Below are 22,391 nucleotides of genomic sequence, written 5' to 3' on the forward strand. Positions count from 1 at the left end.
AATGTAAAACAATATGGCCCCTCCCTCCTTTTCTTCAACATTTGTACCTGGAGAAAAATCAAAATGAAACTTTTGGTTAATGCTAAATTCAATTTGACATATCAATCTGAAAAATATAAATATAATCTTTTACACAATTTTAAACAAAGGAAAGTTAAATTTAAAATAAGCAGAAATTGGTTACTTCCAGATCAGAATAACAAGTGTCATTTGATTCTCCGGGTCTGTAAATGAAACACTGAGGATAATTTTTTTCCTCTCATGTGAAAACTAGAACAGAAAAATAGCAGATCATGGTTTCCACTGGCAATCCAAAGATTGGATTGAATGTCTAATTTGTGAGATCCCACGTTCACCTGCCATGTTGTATAATTTTAAATTCTGTTAGAATTCCCTGGTAGGGATGTTGGGGGGGTGTTCCAACCCACTTCATGTGTGCGAATTGCTGTCATTACCACAGCCAAAGCTGAAATATATTCTGTGTCACCCACCATCAAAATGGTAAGGCTTAAACAGAACCAGATCTACAGGTGTTGGCTATATATATTTTTTTTAAAGTACTCCTTCAAAATACATCCATGTGAAGAACAAAATAGGAATATAAACACAAAGTACCGAAAAAGAGCAATATAAATCAGAATGGTGTCACTTTGGGTATCTACAAAATACATACAGCCTGACATGTTGATTAAAAGCAGAATCTCTCAAGTGATCACACCTGGTGCAACGCGTGGTGCCCGTGGTTGCCGGGCTGCAGACGCCGTCAAGTAGCTTAGCAACTGACGAGCAACACGAAGTTCGCCAGGTGCACTTTTATCAAACAGTGTTGTGCTGTTGAGCAAACTTCCGGCAGAGTTGAGTGCGGCTGTTATCACCTTTTCCACCGAGCCCTCGCCGCGCCGCGCCGCGCCACCAAAATGTATCAGGTTCCACAGGAATTGGTTTGCAGAGAGCGAACGGTCTCCAGCCGGCTGAAGTAAGTGTGATGAACAAAGAGGGTCCCATCAATAAGCAAAGTGAAGAGGAATGGGTGTTCTCTGCACTTTAATTCACTGGCATAGTTCCAGAGCTAAACCAGGAAAGGGCAGTAAATTCACCAGCAAAATAAAATGTAGCCTTACAAGGTGATTCTGCACGCGACAGGGCAAAAGTAACCACGTTGTTTCCAAATCGCGCCTTCATTTACTATTGAAATTGCTTAATGCATAAACTGATTTTAAGAAAATACTTTTGCTTAACTTCATTAATGAGGCGGAGCAGAAGATGAATCGCCAACCTGGTAATTAAGACTACAGTAATGATCCGGGTAAAAGCGGTCAAATCTCACTGACTGCTGTGTGATTTATATTTATTTAAGTTGTGTTAATTTATTATAATAATATAATAACTTGGATTGGTAAAGATGGTCATGAAACTTTTATTGTGTAAAAGTTCACTAATGTTTTTTGGAGATGTAATCTGCCAGTCTGACTTTGCCCACTAATGTGGTTGTCTTGGAAATAGTTTGGCAGGATTCTCAATGTAAGGACAAACAAGGATGGGCATAGCCTTTAAGTAATCCCCAGATTTCCCCCACCCCCTCCAAGAAATGAATGAATAAACCATGAAAAAAAAATCTTTTACTCTTAGAATCAAATTTGTCCTTTATAACTTCTATAAACTTCACTATCTAATCCAAGAGAATTATTGAATTTTACAATTCAAGATGTGTTCTGTGACTTCTTTTTTTGTGTTGGAACACAAAGAACCACCCATTTTAAGGTGAGAGTGAAAGGCTTTTTGTACAGAGGGTAGTGGATATAGGGAATTAGCTGCCATAGAAAGTATAATTATAAATCTATTAAATATACATAGCAGTATTATAGTCAGTCTCTCTTAACTGACTTCTTTGTAACCAAGTATAATTATAATACTTGGGACAGGTTAGGAAAGATTTGGAGAGATATAGGCCAAACACAGGCAAATGTGACTAACTGGCTGGCATCCTAGTTAGCATTGAGTTGGGCCAAAGGATCTGTTTCTTTGCTGATTGGTGTTATGTCTCTAAAGTGTATTTAAGATTTTGCATTGGGCTTTTTAAACACACATAGAATCATATTTTTCCTAGTTCCATTGATTTATTACAATCAATATTCAATTGGAAGTCCTTTCATATAAGCTCAAAGTACTGTAGGCCATCTTTTGTTTGAAGGGTCTCGACCCGAAACATCACCCATTCCTTCTCTCCAGAGATGCTGCCTGTCCCACTGAGTTACTCCAGTATTTTGTGTCTATCTTTTGTAAGCATTTGCTGTTTTGTGATGGGCATGGCATTGATTATGCCAAATAACTATCTGCCTGTGGACAGAAGATTGGCTATTGTCAATGATCACCAGATTGAATGATTAAAAATGAAAATTTGTCTCTTTTATGAAAGATCTGTCATCTCATCTTTCAATTAACATTGACTAAAACTTTTCTGCAACTTGGATATAAGTGAATAGTGACTAAAACAGAATGCATAGACACACTTGAAAAGATGGAAGCCACTTGGGATAGGTGGATTCCTCTTGGATGCCTTATTTCTGTTGCAATTTCTTTTATCTTAAAATAACCAGCATTTAAAAATAAACGATTAGGTAACTCACAAAACTTTTGCTCACAAAAGTAGGCCTGTCTGTCAAGTCCCACTTTTTGTTAAGGTTATTTTTATATATGCTCTTCAGTGCAAAATAATATATTTGCAGCAGGTCAAATGCCTCCATGTTTACTGAATGCTGTGTAAATTTTGTATAACTTGTTATTCATTGCTATAGTCTATTCGGACGTATTAAAGGGGTAAAGACAAATTATGAAAATTATGCCTTTGCAGTTTATCGAATTTTATAAATTGGATGTAGAACTATAAGTGGTTACAAAGAAGTCAGTTAAGAAAGACTGACTATAATACTGCTATGTATATTTAATAGATTTTCAGGCTAAAAACTCATCATTTTTACTTGACTCTTAGAATTTCATCCCCTCATATTTTTCATTAAAATATAATATAATATATCTAAAAGCAATAAATAATATAAATTTCAGGTGCCTATTCCAATATCCATTGGCACATTGAAAATCATTGCAAAGCTGTATGAATTCAACATTCAATCATTTATCAAGTGACAAAATTATCCTTACAAATATTTGGGTAAAAGGTCAGTCTGTAGGTGTCCAGAGGGTGGAACTTTTGAATGTAAATTATGTAACTTTGCACATATTGATGGAGATTTAACAAGATGCTAGCAATGTGTTTCACATTCCTTGGTTATTTCAATGGAATAGGTGAACTTGTGGCAGCCAACTGGACTCATGAGTTGGAATATGCAGGATTCAAATTCTGAGGTGGATAGTCCTAGATATTTAGTGGGGTATTTTGTATTAAATTTCAGGACCTGAGTATCATGCCTTCAGCTAGCATTTTTTCCCATTTCAAATTGCCTTCGGCAAGGTGGTGGTGAGCACCTTTTTGATTTACTGCTGAACCTCGGGTCAAAGTACTCCACAGTACTGTTAAACAGAGTGTTTCAAAGTTTAGCCATAAAAAAGGATTGGTGATCCAGCTCCAAGTAAGGACGGTGTGTGATTTGAAGGGAAAAGTGCCAGTGGTGATATTGACATCTTTTGAGCATGTGTTACCATTTTCTCGATCTTTGAATTGTGGAAACCCAGAAAAATCAACTGTCTTCAAAATAGACAATCTGCTGGAGTAACTCAGAGGGTCGATGCTGCTCAATCTGCTGAGTTTCTCCAGTCCATAATTTGTTGCTCTAGATTTCAGCATCAGAGTCTATTGTCTCTGGTTTCAAAATGGACACACCCATGAAAGCAGCATTCTTGTGGTGACCTGTTGAGCTATTAGCTGGACTGCACAGTCTCCTGTTACTTCACAAAATTTAAGTTTAAGGTTAGTTTAGGTTTATTATTTTAATGTACCTCGGTTCATGCGACAATAAAAAGTACGATTGAACCATTATTGTCACATGCAATAATGGTAAAGAGGAACGATTTGTTTTGTCTGCTATCCAATCTAATCGGATAAACATTTACATAAATACAATCCAGCCAAACTCGAGTACAATAGTGTTAGATAAAGATACAGAGTGCAGAATATACTTCTTAGCATTGTAGTGCCACTATTCCAGAGATGCAGTCCAGTCTTTGCAATGAGGTATAAATGAATCGGTCTGTACCCTATCTTATGGAGGAAACGTTTAGAAGCCTGATAACAGGGAATAAGCTGTTCCTTAGTCTGGTGGAGTGCATTTTCAAGTTTCTGCATCTTCTGTCTGATGGGAGTGGGGAAAGATCTTTGATTATGTTGGCTGCTTTCCATAATAATCAAAGACCTTAATAACATTTTGTCATGGAAAGAGAATGAAGTTCTGAAAATGAATGACAGTTAAATAAAATGAATTCAAATAATTGCACTTGCTTATCTATCTCCCAGTGCCTTAAATACTCCAACACCCTACAAGGAAGAGAAATCAAAGGACTGAGGGGCATGGGTAGAGTGAAAGCTCAGTCTTTTACCCAGGGTAGAGGATGCTGGAGCTGGAGGGCATAGGCTTGAGGGGAGGAATTTGAAAGGCCCTTGGGGGCAATGCTTTTCAGTTAGAGTTTAGTCTGTATCTGGAATGAGCTGCCAGAAGAAGCTATAGAAGTGGATACAGGTACAACTTTTAAAATACATTTGGACAAATGTATGGATAGAAAGGTTTTAGGAGGCTATGGGCCAAATGCAGGCAAGGGACTTGCCCAATATGCCAACTTGGTTGGCATGGACACGGTGGACCAAAGGTCTGTTTCCGTCTTGTACAACTCTATGACTCTAATTATAAGAGAAGAAGCCCAATTAATCCTATATTTTGGAATTTAAAGTGAAAATATCTGAGGTGCCACTTTTTTTGATTCGGAGTTCAATGGTATTGGGAATATTAAATTTGGCACACAACTTTGTTAGCCAAGGTAATAATTCTACACATGGAGGGCTGGTGGGTGTATGGAGTGAGCTGTAAGAGGAGGTAGTTGAGGCAGGAACTATCACAATGTTTAAGAAACAATTAGACAGGTACATGGATGGAGAAGACAGGTTTAGAGGGATATGGGCCAAATGCAGGCAGGTGGGACTAGTGTAGCTGGGACATGTTGGCCAGTGTAGGCAAGTTGGGCCGAAGGGCTTGTTTCCACGCTGTATGACTGAGAAGAAAAATGAAAGAAGGGAGCACACAAATCAATGGAACAGAAAAGATGATCTTACAACAAAGTATCACAAGGTATCACAAAATGCTGGAGTAACTCAGCAGATCAGGCAGCATCGAGGAGAGAGGGAATGGGTGACATTTTGGGTCGAGACCCTTCAACAAGGTGCTTTAGCCCTAATGGCCTTCCCATGAAATGGGGATTTTCCATTTAATTACTCTGTCTAAAATGACACCTCTTTAATATAATAGGACTGTCATGGGTATTGAAAGATGTAGTTTTTCCAGGAAAGTCATCTTATTTTGTGTGCAATTGTATGAAACAATTGAAAGGTGTATTTGTGATGCTGGCCAGAAGTTGTAATGGTGATAGCTGTCAAACTGGGATATATTCCAACTGTGTCATTTCCAATGGCACCCATTTGTACCTAAACATTAATGTTAAATGTGGCAAGTCATGGTCACTACATCAGTTTATCATTTCCCTTTCCCTATCCTTTCAGCTACTTGATTTCCAGTCTCATCATTTCCCTTGTGTAATATGACTTTCTTTTAGTGTTGTACTTCTCTTTCCCTTTTCATGGCCCATCTGTGGAATCCTTGCACGTAACAGTTTACAATTAGAGAGATATCACTGGATTGAGAAGCAACAATCTTTTTTTTGGCCATTTCTCAATCCTGATTGGGTGATTGTGCATATTCGCTGTTCCATTGCAGTCCTGACATGCTTCAAAATAGCCTTTTAATGGTCCAGCACGGGTTCTCCACGTGGTATTTGGTAACACTTGGTAGTGTTTCAGTCCTCGTACATCATGCTGTGGAATTAACTGTTGTGTTAAGGAAATTCTCTCAATGATCCAGAATTCACAGTTTGCAACCCCGCCTGGTGATACCTTAATCATATGTTGATCTGCAATACCTCAATCCTCTAAAATTTATAATTGGCAAATAACCTTTCCAAAATTACATTGGCCAGAGGACGTGTTAGTTCCTATGTGCTCAATTATAAATTCATGGAATGTTGCTAAAGATTATTTGTCAACATAGGTGCTTCAGTCTCTGTACATTTGTACTTGGAGCTTTTGAGTTGTATTGCAGTGAATCATGCTGAGTTCATAAATTTCAGATTGTCCAAAGAGAAGTGGATGTCAAACTGTATCACATTATCTTCAAGGTTATTGACTATAATAATGCATATTTAATTATGAAATAAAATCGCATCAGCATTAGTATGGCCAAATATATACATAACAGATTCCATCATTATGTTTGTTGGCAAGGAAATGAACAGAGTGATGCTAACCAGAACCTATGTTTAAAGTCGCCATGTAAATGTCAGTAATCTTCTCAAACATTTTGGATTAAAGATCTGGCTTGCAATGACAACTTGTATTGACATTGCACCATTATTACTGATAGTAATAAACCATCAGAATGTTTTTCACAGAAATCAGTTCCCGTGAAATGTAATGCCAAGAGAAGAGATAGCTCGGCAGAAGGCCCCAGGTTTGGTCAAAGTATAAATTTTTGAAGGATTATCTTAAGGGAGGAAATTGAGGCAAGAAAGTTTAGGAAGATTTGGTCCCTGGCAGCTGAAACATGATACATGATAGATCTTTTGAATGCAAGAATAAGCAAGAGGTAGTTTTGGAGTGATATAGATCTTTCTGAGGGTTGTTTGAGTGGATCAGATTATAAAGGTAGGGACAAATGATGCCCATGGAGTGAAAGGAAAATAATAAGAATTTTAGAAATGTCAGCCAGAAAGCTGAAGAAGGTAACCGTAGCATGCATATCTGATCAAATGGTGATCTCCAGTTCAAATATAATACCAATAATGTTTACCTCTGGGCAGTTGCCAAGGAACTGAGTTGGTGGTGAAGGAAAGTAATTTGCGACATGAAGCAAAGTTTACTTTTCCCACTAAATGATGGAATCAAGCAGCTGGTTGGATGGCAGATCCATGGCAAACCAATGGCTGTGCTTCAGAAGATCTTTCACTTCCTTACAAGCTCAGCCAAATACTGATCTTTTGGATCAACTTGAGCTCGGATGCCACTTTGCATCTGACCCGTTGGGTTTACACTATGGGGTAGTTCATTTGCCAATAGTTGCTGACTCTGGATGAAGTTAAGTACGGGTAAGTTTAGAGATTACTTATTTTACTTTAGTGAGTTTTTGAGTGGCTTTAATTATTTAGTGTTTTTAAATGGTTTTACTTAACATTATTTGAATCAAATTGAATAGCTTTTTTAAATGCTTGTATCAGCAATATTCAGAAAAGTTTTAAAATCCAGAGCAAAAAATATGGTGGACATCAGATTTTCGACAATCCCCTGGCTCAATGATACCAGGTCAATGCATTAGTTTGAAGGATAATGTGATCAAGAGTGGTCTTTAGAAGAAAGGTGTTTATGATAGGTTTGAAAGGAGCAGTACCTAGTATCGCCGGGTATGTGGCCAGAGAGCAATATTCAATCATTGGCAATTTAATGGACTGAGAATCAAGAGAGAAAGTGTCAAGACTCCTAACAATTTCACTTTCCCACAACATACCTTTAGCACTTGCCTTGGCTGTCTTATTTTTCAGGTTATAACGGTTCTGTCATTACTTTTCCTGTCTTCCACTCATTAACTCTGGTGTGAAGATTATGCTCAACTACCTTTTCAAACTCTGTTAACGTTGATGGATGTTTCGCTATTGTTTTCTGTAATATAGATACTGTTTCCAGTGGTTTAATTCCTCTCCAGATATCTTAGTTTCTCCTTGTTTAGGGCTTGTAACTTTATTTCAGCTCTGGAAGGAAACACTTTTTGGAGAATTGAATTAAAGTGGCATTTTTATGTCCTGGAATTTGGTTCTTCCTTGATTGCAGCGTACATTAATGCAAGCTCCCTTGGGGGAACAACCTTTGGCTTTAACACATGCATGTACACCTGGCATGTGATGTTGAAATTTATCTAATGTGCAGATTTGACTGGACAGTTTATAAATTTATAAATAATTCTTTTACATATTTTGAGAGCAAAGATGATCGTGTCCTTAATGTATCTGAAACCTAATGGCCTGGAGCTTGGTATGTCCTCCAGCTGTGCCAGCAGGCAGAACAATTCAAACACAGCCAAGTCAGGATTGATTTAAATAATGCAGCCAAAGATTACCAATGGTACTTTATAGAGCTGGTATGTATTGAAATATGAAATGTTAACATCAAGCAATAATTGTTTTGTTGTTTTGAGACGGAAAGTGCTTACCCTGGCAGCCTCTGCAATATGGCCTCTGTTTGCTTTATAATTTTTATATTGATGTTTTGAAATAAAAGGAGTCAGTTTTCTTTAGACTGCTGGGTACCTAGTTGGAGTGGAAATCCATCACCACGTTTTAAGACTTATTCTTCCTGATGAAGAATTTGTACATAACCTCCATGTTGGTTGAATAGCTGTTAGCAGTAATTTAAAAAATCACATGTTGTTACTTATCAGATTATAATGCCTTTCAGGGACATTACAATAGTAATTTGGAGTTTTGTTTTGTTCAGTTAAGTTTGAATGCTTTGCAGAATCGTGCGAATAACAATATGATGACAATCCAGTTCATTATTTTTAATTATGTTGATTGGGGGGAATGTGAGTGAAACACTGGCAACAATTTTTTGAGATTGGAAGAACTGTGCAAGTTACTCTAAAGCTGTGGAAGTTACATGGAGTTTGAGGACTTCAATTCTCAGTTTCAAAGAACAGCACTGTCGGCTTTTCCTTATTGTTCACAATGTTGATGTGTTGGGTGTTCTCGAATCACAGTACATAACACAACAGGCAAAATATTTGTTGCCAGCACCTTAAAGGGACATAATGCAAGTAACACACTTCCTGGCAGCAAGCGATCAGGACTTGAACCCAATCTCTTGGTGTCAGCAGCTTTGGGAAGCCTGCAGTGCTGATACAGGAATACAGGAATACAGAGCTTTATTTGTCATTCGGTACCGAGGTACCGAACGAAATTACATTGCATTACATTACATCAGTGGCTGTGGCCTCTCTGCCCACGTGACCTGAAGGGAAAGTAGATAATGTCCTCTTCATTCAGAATGGGTGACCTCTAATGTCAGAGGGAGTGTGGTGAAATGTGGCAGACATCAGCATCAACAGTCTGGCATGGTCTTGAGGTCAGCACCTCAGTCAGTCCATGTGATGAAGACTTCCAGAGGCAAAGCAGTCAAGGCTCACATGAAATTTTATTTGAAGTTGCGAGGAGATCACCTGTTGTAGTGGTAGCACTGAATGCTGTTTGCATATTCGCACTTAAGTAGCACAGTTTCGGGAGAAATAGGCTCAGTAAAACCTAATTTTTAATTTAAAGATACAGCATGGAAAAGGCCCTCCTGTCCACAGAGAACATGCCAACCATTCGGTCGCCCATTCACACTTGTTCCATTATCCCACCTTTGCATCCTCTCCCTTTGTATGGAAACAGCTGCCCTCTGGATCTTCATCTTTCCCCTCTCACCTTAAATCTGTGCCTTTTGGTTCTTGATTTCTCTATCCTGGGAAAAAGACATTGTGGATTCACCCTATCAACTTGCCTCATGATTTTGTACTCTTCTATAAGATTATCCCTTAGCCTCTTGCAATCCAAGAAATAAGTCATTGCCTGCTCAATCTCTCCCTGGAGCTCTTGCCCTGGAGTCCTGGCAACATCCTTAAATGTTCTCTGCACCCAGACCCTCCACATCCTCCTTATAGCAGGATGACCAAAACTGAACACAGTACTACAAATGTGGCATCACCACTCACAACTCACAACTTCTCTGATCCCTATGGTACCCCCACTTTCAGTCAAAAAGCACACAACTATGACTGTCCACTGTCTCCTTTCACTAAGTCAGGTTTGAATACTAACTTGCTGATGCACCTCACATTCCTTGTACTTTATTTTTACCAGGCAGGACCTTGTCAAAAGCCTTGCTGAAGTCCATGTAAACTGTCTACATTGCTACCTTCGTCAATTTTCTTAGTTATCTCCTTCAATAAGCTCAATCTGAGTCATGCTGGAAATTTCCTACAATTTCCTTCAACCTAACCAATTAAGAAAAAAAACTGCTTCCAAATTACTTCTACTACTTGCCATCTTTTTGTCACTATTTCCCACCCTAATATGCATCCCATCCTCATAATATTCCATCAAGGCAAAGGCAAAATCTTGATTGTATCAGTGACAAGATTATGTTGCTTATTTCTGGCTTCATCTTTATGACCAATCCTCATGATCAAAAGTAAAAGCAAAAATTGAGGTAAGAAAGATGAAAAAATAAAGAATGGTGGTGAAAGGCAAATTGGGATAGAAATTGAATAAATAAAGAGTGATTATAAAGAACCAATAGATATGTAATGGTGATGGGAAAGGGAATCGCATCAGATGTGGCAGGCAGTTGAGAATGTCGTCTTGTTCTCCTGTCCGTATAATACACAAGCAAAAAGGCTGTTTTGTGTCCTGCAGTGTCTATATTTGTTATACACTGTCCTTTTGGCATTGCTACTCAACATTTCAGTGCAAATTATATAATGAACCACTCGGGTGGACCTTAAATACTTTTGGCTTAGTTTATTATTGTCACGTGCAGTGAAAAGATTTTTATTGCATGCCATCCAGTCAGCGAAAAGAAAAGAAAAAAAGTACAATAAAAGGTTGCTGATCTTCAAGTGTGCTCTCCTCCTTCAGCATTGACATATTACAGACACACAAGTGCCTAGCAACAAGCTGTTCACAGTGTACAGATACGGGATAAAAGGAATAACATTTAGTGCAAGGTTAAGTCCGATTAAAGATAGTTCGAAGGTCTCTGCAGATTCAGTCTTAACAAGAGGAAGATGGTCCATTTCTATATAACTCAAAGGGCTGCCTTTACCTGAGCAATGGCTACTGAGTCTGTCGGCAAAGGTTCCAACCTCTGTTGTTACAGAAAAAGGCTGCCTTTTTTTAAAAATGGGTAGGGAAGGAAGGGAGTGATTATTTGATTCTTGCCACAGGTTCCCCCTTCTACTGCTGAGCTATGGTGTCCCATTATCTATTGGAGATGTCCAATTCTTGTGGTCATTCACAAATCAAAGCCGATATTGCCCTGAATTAGTACTTGAAGTAGCAGTTCAAAATTAGAAGCTCTTCTGTAGCAAATGAGCATAATTATTCATGTGGATTTAATTTCCTATCTTATAAATAATTTATCTGATTTCCTTCATTATGTAGTCTCCAGCAAAGGAAATAGGCTCAATTCTTGTTGCTAAGCACTTCTGTAATGTCCTAAATATGCCAATTCTGAGAATAATTCATTGGGTTGCCTCTATCATTTGTCGAACGGACCAATTGTATTCTGTGCTCCATCACTATCCTGACCTTTGTCTTTTCTTGCATCTTTCTACTTCCTCCTCCACATTTGTAAGACTTGCATCCTGCTGTCCATCCCCATCATAAAAGGTTGCTGATCTTCAAGTGTGCTCTCCTCCTTCAGCATTGACATATTACAGACACACAAGTGCCTAGCAACAAGGTGCTTGCCCACCTCTGTCAAAGACTGCACATATTACATGGGATCAGATGATGAATTACTTCCAGAACAGGGAAAATAAAATAAAATAGCCACAACCATGTTTATTATTTAATATTGCTGTTCAACTTGTCTGAATACCTAATTAATTAACTGTTTGTTCTCTACGGTTTCAGTGCAAACTCTTCAGGAATATTCGGCAGAGTCCAGGACAGCACCAAGTGCCCCTCTCAACACCCAAGATCACCAATTCGTCATAAACCTCAGCCACATTATGTAAGATATATCAGAACCAATTCAAGATTTATAAATGAGCCTTTTGCATATATGGAAACTGAAGCTACAATGTCAAATCAGGTAAGTGATATGTAGATGATATCTAAATCTGGTATAATATCTGGTTAGCAGGATTTGAAGACTTGTCAATGTTTCTGGGCAAAACCCTATATCAGGATTGAGAGTAGAGTGGAAAGATGGCCAATATAAAGAGGAGGACCAGTGTGAGACAGGAGGCAATAGCTAATAGGTAGACTGAGGCAGATATGGGAGGGGGAGGGGTGGAATTGGGAGGCAAAGGCGGGTGTACGATAGATGGAGGCAGAGACAAAAAAAATTGAGATGGAGCCAGGTGGTGGAGGGAACGGTGATAAGGAGGATCACATAGGCTATTGGTGCAGGAATCTGATAAATGATTTGTGATATCCAATTAGCATAGTTCCTGCACTCTGCTATAATAGCTCCTGGTTGCAGTGGTGGAGAGAGGTTAATTGGAAGGACCAGATGTGGATCACAAGTGCTCTGGGGAAAGGATTATCTGAAATCGGGAAAACTCGAATGTTCATACCTGGGTTATATCTAGTTTGAGTTAGGTCTCACCCAAGCTGAGAAAAAGATCAAGGATGGACAGGCTGAAATGGGTTGAAATGGCATGCAACCAGGTGGTTATTAGATCACAGTGCATGTGCTTTGCAAATCGGATATCGCTTATCATTCTTGTACAAGCAAATCAACAGATGGAATACAGGAAAATTGTATAAAATAAACAAGAATATGTTTATCACATTCTAGATGTTCTAAGTAAGAAGGATAAAGGTGAATGTTACTTTGATGATTTGATTTTGTTAAAGTTTCAGTGGATGAAGCATGAAACTCCCATCCTAATGCGGCATATCCCAAGTTACAGCTTGGAAACCACTCAAAGACATGACTTCCAGAACTTTGTCTGCAAGCCAGATCCACAAACCAGACATGGATGTAATCCAAACAAATATCCTTGTTCAGGCATAGGTAAGCAGGTGTTTTGGAGGGAAAAAATATGCTAACCATTCAATATAATTATCTTCCAGACGGACTGTAGGAAATTAATTATCTCTGCTAATTGACGTTATAAGTTGCATGGAAAATATTGCAAGGGAATGCAATATTACTTTAAAACGGAGTTATTAAATGGTGACCTCCATTACGCTCTAAACAGTGAAAGCTGGAGGCACGTGTAATCAATTAACATGATTTGCTTTCATCTCTTTAGGTCTGGATTTTAATCCAGCCAGACTAATGTGATGTTTCCTCTGTCTGCTATATAGCAATTTTATATATATGATGAAGTTGGGCAATCTGAACAAAGTTCCTACTAAGTAAAGTTATATTGGAAAGCTAGGGTAAAATTCACCCAAAATAATTAGCATTTTACTTGCCAAGTTTGAAATGAAACTTGTTGGAAATAGAAACGCTGATTGAAATTCTGGAGCATTGGGCATGAAGATTGTCCTTGCCTGTGATATTGGCTGAGATCATTGACTTGATTTTTGTGGTACAAAAGGCGAGCCACCTGGATGTATTATTTGATTTCCAAATGAAGTTCATGCATAGATTGTTATCACTGGGTCAGATTGTGCTAGATGAAGACTGACTCTCCAGTAGCATTCAAATCTTCCTTTATGGGTAAGTAAAACAAGTCCCAGACACAACTGAAAAGCATTGGCAGCAGATTAATCTAACCCTCAGAGTTCGACAGTAGTCAAAGCCGTCAAGACTGAATATTTTTTAAGATTTCAGACATTCAAAAACATTCTAAAACTATCAATTCATCAAGCCCTTCAAAACTTTAAAAGTTATGCAATGTCATTAAAATGCTTAAAGTATTTGAAAACATGATGAAAACATTAAAACAACAGCTATTCTCCTCTACTGAAATGAATGGAGTAGAACTCAATGCCAGATTTAACAAAGTCTAACATTGTACGTGATATTCAATGGGTTTCCCAGTACTTGTCTTACAGATTGTCACACTACTGCTGCAGGGATCGTACATGCATGCACAAAAATCCCAATTCTTTTGGCACTTACAAGGGGAAATTCTGATGCTTGCTCACTGAACTGCTGGCATTTCCACACAATTCAGGCGTTGTTGATATCCTAAATCCAATGTGCATTTTTGAACAGTGAAAGCAAAGATTCACCCATGGCTGGAATGAGAATGATTCATACTGTCATTGGCTAGAACATGTTCACAGCTGTGAGATCCTCTTGTGGAACATAAAGTCCCTGTTCCACTTGGGCGATTTTTTTTCTTCCTTTTTAGGCGACTACAGGCGACTAGGCTGTCACCACACGGTCGCTGGGGTATCACCTGTACGGTCGTGAGTAGTCTCCAAAGAGTCGTAACGTTTTTCTGGTCGCCACGGGATTTTGAAATGTTTAAAAAATTTTGGCGACTGTTGGTTTGACCCCAATGATCAATTAGCATGATTCGCTTGACGTCTCCTGATGTAGGTGCTGTCGTAGGTTCTCGCCAGGTGACGTAGTTTGTCGCCGGTGCTGACTTCGGTGAATTCCATTTGTGACTGCCTACGTCAATTGGCGACAGGTACCAGCGTCAAAACTGGAGGCCAAAATGACGTGAATTGTCTTCAGTTGTCGCCGACAGGGTGGAAGTTTGTCGCGGGTAGACGTAGGTTGACTTCAGTTGTCGTAGGTTGTTGTCTACGTGGTCGTAGGTGGACGTCCTAAGTCGCGACGATTGGGTCGCCGGTTGTCGGTAGCTTGCCGTAGCTTGACGTCGACTAGGTGGTAGGTTGTTGTAGACGTTGTCGTAGGGGGGGGTCCAGTCACCGGTTTTTCGGTGACCTGCTACAACTATAACAGTCGCCTAAAAAAATCGCCTAAGTGGGACAGGCCCTTAACTCTCCTGTACACAATTTATTTGCGTAGAGAGGCAGTGCTTTTTTGAATAAAATTTTACTTATCTGATCATAGCTTAAACATCTGTAATATTGTAGCAGCACTATGGGAGTTACCCACTACTTGTTCTGTTTCTCTTTCTCATTTGTCTGCTACTCTTTGTAACATATGTGGCTTGTGTAATATTGGGTGTGTTCTCTCTTGAGAGCTCTTTGTATGATAATATAAATGTTTCAGTCGAGAACTGGGCAGAATCTGAGTGGGAGTAAACACACAGTGGGAATTCTACTTGCCTCGAAGTACTTTTGTTTAATAAAATGGTTTGTTAGATCAAATAAGCAGCATCTTAAGTGAATGAGAGAAGACATGAGGCAAGATATTATCAGCAGACATGTGGTTAGCTTCTATTTAGTGTAATAATAACATCATATTTTTTCTTTGCCACGCTCAATCCTTGCACTATCACAACAACTAGTGAGAGGTTTCCCAATATTCTGATGAGAGAAAATCACCTTTCTACCAGAAGACTCCCTACGACTTCCATTAACCCATTTGTGATCAGTACCCACATTTAGTCTCTCTCTCATTGTTAGCTTTAAATGTGTGCTCTGTTCCAGAGCTTTCTCCAGTCATTCATCCCTTTTCACCCCACAATTAGTGGCACTACTACTTGGGCCAGAGGAGCAACCTGATAGAAGTTTATAAAATATTTTTAAAAGGCTAGAATGATTGTCCTAGTTCTTTAGCCAAGATGAAAATGTCAAATACCAGAGGCCATCGCTTAAATGTGAGAGGAAGAAAATTTTAAAGGAGAGTTGTAAGGTAAGTTATACTTTCATACAGTGAGTGAGAGGTGCCTGTAACATGCTGCCAGGGGAGGTGTTGGAAGCAGATGCAACAGCGACATTTAAGAGACATGTGAACAAGCAGTTGATATAGGGATATAGACCAGGTGCAGATAGATGGGATTAGTTTAGATTGGCATTGTGATTAGCAAACATGTCAGGGGCTGAAGAGTCTGTTCCTGTGTTGTACCACTCTGTTCTTTTTTCTTTGTAAGATTAAAGAAAATAATTTGGTCTGTTTTGAAATAAAGAGGCACAAGACGGTAACTTTCTTGCAGGAATGCCACTGTGTTTGAGGCTGTCTGATACAATCATTTTTTTATTTATTTTTGGCGACCCCTGGTTCCAATGGCCCTGTGCAATAACTGTAACAGATCAGGTATAATATATGGGATCTGTGGCCTGTCCAGTGCAACTGTGCCCTCAGGGTCATATCATATCATATATATACAGCCGGAAACAGGCCTTTTCGGCCCTCCAAGTCCGTGCCGCCCAGCGATCCCCGTACATTAACACTATCCTACACCCACTAGGGACAATTTTTACATTTACCCAGCCAATTAACCTACATACCTGTACGTCTTTGGAGTGTGGGAGGAAACCGAAGATCTCGGAGAAAACCCACGCAGGTCACGGGGAGAACGTACAAACTCCTTACAGTGCAGCACCCGTAGTCAGGATCGAACCTGAGTCTCCGGCGCTGCATTCGCTGTAAAGCAGCAACTCTACCGCTGCGCTACCGTGCCGCCCATAGCCTTGATGCTGACAAACCCACCCCTCATCAGAACCTACAAGTTTGTCGCCCTGTCCTGCCATTTAATGCCCATGAGTAACCACAGATATTTTGAGTGGAACTACTCGAGTCGTTTGTTTCTTGTAAAGCATCCAAGTTTCACAGCCATATAAAAAGCATGTGGGTACATCTTTTTTGTACAGTTTGATCTTGGTTGACAACTTCACAAGTGGTGCATCTCGCAGTGCATCACGAGAATGCAGGCAATCGAGCGACTGACTGGGCTTGCTGATTTGTGCCACTTTTCATGTCGAGAGAGCCATCAGAAGAGACGATGCTTCCCAGATACTTGAAGTGATCGACTGTCTTCAGATCAGTGCCATTAATACATATGCTGATAGGATACATCATAGTATCCTTAGTTGGTGTAAGACCTCTGCCTTGATAAGACTAATTCCAAGGTCAAAGACTCGTGAGGCTTTGGCAAACCTGTCAATGATGGTTTGAAGGTCAAATTTTGAATGTGCCATAAGGCTGCAGTCAGTAAACAATGCCTCTTGGATCAGACTCTCAAACGTCTTGGTCCTTGCCTTTAGTCTCTGGACGTTAAAGAGTGAACCAACCACTTTGTACCTTAAATACACGCTCCTTTCTAGGTCATGCAGGGCATTGTTCAGGGCGTGCATGAAAACGTATTGAACCAAACTAGAGCAAGAACACAGCCCTGCTTAACACCACTGAAAATATCAAATGGTGATAATGTGTCATCACTTGAGGGGACGAGACCCATGTCTTCAGGCAAGAGGCGAAAGATATGGATGAATATTTTGAGATGGTGCTTCCCTGTTGACTGTGTTGAAGGCCTTGATCAGATTGATGAAAAGGGCATGGAGGTTCAGGTGTTACTCACTGCATTTCTTCTGGACCTGCCTCACTGAGCAGGCCATGTTGAATCTACAGCTACATGGAGCATCTGGCAGTAATGCTTCTTGGTTTGAGCTAATCAGGCTGTTCAGTATGGCCTCTACAATAATCTTCCCAGCTTTAGATAAGAGCAACATGCTACCAGCACCTATGATCCCACTCTGACCAGCTGTGATGATGAGTAGGAGACATTCTATGAGAACCTTGACTCCCTTGAAAAGTCTACTCCTGCAAGCGACAAGCACAGAGTATTTGTAGATTTCAATGCTTGAGTTGAGAGGGACTAGGAGTGCTACAGGGATGTGATGGGCTCGGAAAGATGAACAGCAATGGGTGCTCCTATACTCCTTTTGTGCCAGGATTAAGCTTACCAGGACCAACTCTTGTCAGACAGGCCATCAAGTACAAGACCAAGTGGATGCATCCCAGGTCCAGGCAGTGACACCCTATAGATTGTCATTGTTCGCAGGTGGGATGTCCATGATGTCAGGATCATTAGAGCCATGCGGAGAACAGAGTATTTGTCAAATCTCCCCACGTTGCCCAAAGCACCTCAGGAAGTCAAAGCTTACCGAAGCCACATTCATCACTGAAGCTGAACCATTCACATGTGAGAGGAATATCAGTTTCACCTCGATGATACATTGGTGGCTCATTAACTGAGAAGTGGAACCAATTCGAGTGGATGGTGAATGGGTGAGAAAATATTGTCATTGGATCTAAGTGGGTTCACCTCGACTGGTTTGATGAACAGTGATGCAATTAACAAATATCTGAAAGTGCAAAGCCTTTGCCAGGTGCCAATTAGGTTTGTCCAAACCCATGCACATAGTCATGGAACAATACAGCATGAAACCAGGCCCTTAGTCTTGGCGTGTCATTGCAAGATACACATCTACTGTACATTAGTCTCATTTGCTTGTGTTTGACCCATCTCTCAACCTTTCCTATCCATGTACATATCCAAATGGCTTTTAAATGCAGTTATTGTATCTGCCTCGACCACTTCCTTTATCAGCTCGTTCGATATATTCACCATCCTCTGCACGAAAATGTTGTCCCTCGGGTTGCTATTAAATCTTTCCCCTCTTATCTTAAACTTATGTCCTCTGGTCCTCTATTTTCCCAATCCTGAGAAAGACTGCATATTCACTCAATGTGCGCCCCTGATAATTTTATATCATAATGCCCCTCCATAACATTGCCTCTTATCTCTACGATAACTCCTGGCCTGTAATTCTTTACCTGTAATTCAGACCATTGGGTCCTGGCAACAATCTCTTAAATCTTTTCTGCACTCCAACTGAACAGCATTTCTCTTTGTGAAGGGTAATCAAAGCTGAAGACAACTCCAGGTGTCGCCTCACCAGTGTCTCGTACAGCTTCAACATGGCATCCCAACATCTACAGTGCCCTCCATAATGTTTGGGACAAAGACCCATCATTTATTTGCCCCTCTACTCCACAATTTGAGATTTGTAATAGGAAAAAATCACATGTGGTTAAGGTGCACATTGTCAGATTTTATTAAAGGCCATTTTTATACATTTTGATTTCACCATGTAGAAATTGCAGCTATGTTTATAAATAGTCCCCCCATTTCAGGGCACCATATTGTTTGGGACACATGGCTTCACAGGTGTTTGTAATTGCTTAGGTGTGTTTAATTGCCTCCTTAATGCAGGTATAAGAGCTCTCAGCACCTAGTCTTTCCTCCAGTCTTTCCATCACCTTTGAAAACTTTTATTGCTGTTTATCAACATGAGGACCAAAGTTGTGCCAATGAAAGTCAAAGAAGCCATTATGACACTGAGATGCAAGAATGGAACTGTTAGAGACATCAGCCAAACCTTAGGCTTACCAAAATTAGCTGTTTGAAATATCATTATGAAGAAAGAGAGCACAGGTTAGCATATTAATTGCAAAGGGACTGGCAAGCCAAGGAAGACCTCCACAGCTGATGACAGAAGCATTCTCTCTATAATTAAAAAAAATCCCCAAACGCCTGTCCGACAGATTAGAAACACTCTTCAGGAGTCAGGTGTGGATTTGTCAATGACTACTGTCTGCAGAAGACTTCAGAACAGAAATACAGAGGCTACACTGCAAGATGCAAACCACTGGTTAACTGCAAAAATAGGATGGCCAGGTTACAGTTTGCCAAGAAGTACTTAAGAGCAACCACAGTTCTGGAAAAAGGTCTTGTGGACAGATGAGATGCAGATTAACTTATGTCAGAGTGGGCTTAACACCGCCCGGTGCAGCTCGGCTGCGGGACTTAACACCACCCGGTGCAGCTCGGCTGCGGGGCTTAACACCGCCCGGTGCAACTCGGCTGCGGGACTTAACACCGCCCGGTGCAGCTCGGCTGCGGGACTTTTCACCGCTGGTGCGGCTCGGCTGCGGGACTTAGCTGCGCAAGGCTTGGTCGCGGGCCTTTCATCGCCCGGTTCGGCCGCGAGACGTTTCAGCGCCCGGTGCGGGGACTGTGCGGGTCGGTCGGGGACGAGCTGTCTGTCCGTGGGCGTGGGGAAGAGAGGGGAAGTTTTGTTGCCTCCATCACAGTGAGGGGGTGTTTGGAGTCACTGTGATGGACGTTTGTGTTGGGGTTATGTGTCTTGTGTTCTTTTTTTTTTCTATGACTGCTATGTAGTTTCGTTCGGTACTTCGGTACCGAACGACAAATAAAGCTCTGTTATACCTGTTATACCTGTTATGGCAAGAGCAAGGTATGGAGGAGAGAAGGAACTGCCCAAGATCCAAAACTTACCACATCATCTGTGAAACATGGTGGTGGGGGTGTTATGGCCTGGGCAAGTATGGCTGCTGAAGGTACTGGCTCACTTATCTTCATTGATGATACAACTGCTGATGGTAGTATCATAATGAATTCTGAAGTGGATAGACACATCCTATCTGCTTGTTCAAACAAATGCCTCAAAACTCATTGGCCGGTGGTTCATTCTACAGCAAGACAATGATCCCAAACATACTGCTAAAACAACAAAGGAGTTTTTCAAAGCTAAAAAATGGTCAATTCCTGAGTGGCCAAGTTAATCACCCAATCTGAACCCAATTGAGCATGCCTTTTATATGCTGAAGAGAAAACTGAAGGGGACTAGCCCCCAAAACAAGCATAAGCTAAAGATGGCTGCAATACAGGCCTGGCAGAGCATCACCAGAGAAGACACCCAGCAACTGGTGATGTCCATGAATCGCAGACTTCAAGCAGTCATTGCATAACAAAATACTAAACATGACTACTTTCACTGACTTTACAGCAAGCTCGGATTCCTCTGTAAATCTGCATTTACAATTATTCAACATTTGAACTTTTTCTATTATTGCTTGTAAAAAAAAATAATAATCTTACTCCTACACTTGTCTGCCACATCTTTGTCAACTGTCCAAATCTACTTACAAATACTTCAAATTTCTGAAATACTTTCCTCTGTCAATGAGGATATTTTGGGGCTAGGATCAATACATTTTGGGGCTGGAGGATTTGAAGGATAGTATAATCAGTTTGTTTAGTTAGGTATATGGGAACCTGTGACACACATCTGGTCCCAATTCCTCTGTTATTCATTTTTTATTACGGTACTGGTCCCTTTATTTTCAGCAAATATGAAAACCATCTGGTCTCAAATATGAAAACCATCTCTCTTAAAGGCTCCAAATAGACGTTTTAAAACATACTTATCAATATTGCAGAACCAAGACTAAAGAGAGCTAAACAACATCTGCAGATTTGTGTTCCAAAAACTAGACAACTGACTGGAACATTCTTATGTAACCAATGATGCCAACAAAGTCCACTTATCAAAAAAACTTTTTTATTTTAAAAGGGTGCACTTTTCATGCTTTGAGTGTACCCTTTTAACAAGGTAAATTTTCTCACAGGTATAGAGAGCTCAAAATAACTGAGTATTCTTTTTACTCTGCATCAAATGATAAGTTGTACGAGAGGTTCACATGTTCACAATGCATCTGCAATATAACCTTGCATGTTAAGTTTGTTAATACAATGGTTTATGTATTATTGATAGGATCACATGTTAATTTGGGTAACACTTGTTTAATTATGAACACCACAATCATATCTTTCTCATCTATCAATTAATTACTCCTACTGTTCAGCATTAAACATTTAAGACTTTCTCTATGATTTTCCTGTTTAATAACATGCAGCATTTTCATTGTAGCAATTTTTCTACATTTAGTATATTTTTTAATAAAACTTGGCAATTCTAGAATAAGACTGCATTCTACACTATTCAGAGGTCATGTTCAAGAAGAGAAATAGAGATGAGACAAAAATGTTAGAATGGATTGAAGTTCATCCAACCTCTTGTCTCTTATAATTCATTCTGAAATATACAGTTTGTAATCATAGCCACCATGAAATGCATACAAGAACCCTTATAGATATGAACATACTTCCAAATTTTTAATTTCCTGTTAACATGATAAGCAAAACTTGACTTTTGTCCTGAATTACAACAGAAAACTCTCAGTATTTCAGTTGGTGAAAATAGTGGAAGCTGGCAAGAGAGGCAGGAAAACTGTCTGAAGAAGGGTCTCGACCCGAAACGTCACCCATTCTTTCTCTCCTGAGATGCTGCCAGCATTTTGTTACTCCAGCATTTTGTGAAATAAATACTTTCGATTTGTACCAGCATCTGCAGTAATTTTCTTACAGGAAAACTGTATGATGTGTTGCGGAATGGTAGGGTGAGTATGTGATTAGAACAAAATTGAGACCCAGATTTGAAAAAAATATTTGGGGACTTGGGAAAGAATTTGAGGACGAGGGGATAATGGAACAACAAACAAGATGTTAAACAAGTACTGGAAAAACATTGAAGGAGATGCACTCAAATGAGGTGATGACTGAGTTTGGGACCATCTGTGGATGGTCTTAAAGCAGAGGTGAAGACCTTGCAAT

The 22,391-nt window shown here is 39.9% G+C and overlaps 1 protein-coding gene across 1 annotated transcript in view; it reads left to right on the plus strand.

The window, feature by feature from the left end:
* Positions 1-871: 871 nt before the first annotated feature.
* The window catches only part of LOC144596493 (ciliary microtubule inner protein 6-like), a 36,322-nt gene continuing 14,802 nt past the window's right edge, over positions 872-22,391 (plus strand). Inside the window, exons 1-3 of the mRNA XM_078404835.1 lie at positions 872-976; positions 11,938-12,118; positions 12,889-13,048. Coding sequence (XP_078260961.1) covers positions 918-976; positions 11,938-12,118; positions 12,889-13,048 — 400 coding nt within the window. The 5' untranslated portion in view covers positions 872-917. The remainder of the gene's footprint in view (positions 977-11,937; positions 12,119-12,888; positions 13,049-22,391) is intronic.

The sequence above is a fragment of the Rhinoraja longicauda genome, chromosome 9 (assembly GCF_053455715.1).
Source record: "Rhinoraja longicauda isolate Sanriku21f chromosome 9, sRhiLon1.1, whole genome shotgun sequence".
NCBI lineage: Eukaryota > Metazoa > Chordata > Chondrichthyes > Rajiformes > Arhynchobatidae > Rhinoraja > Rhinoraja longicauda.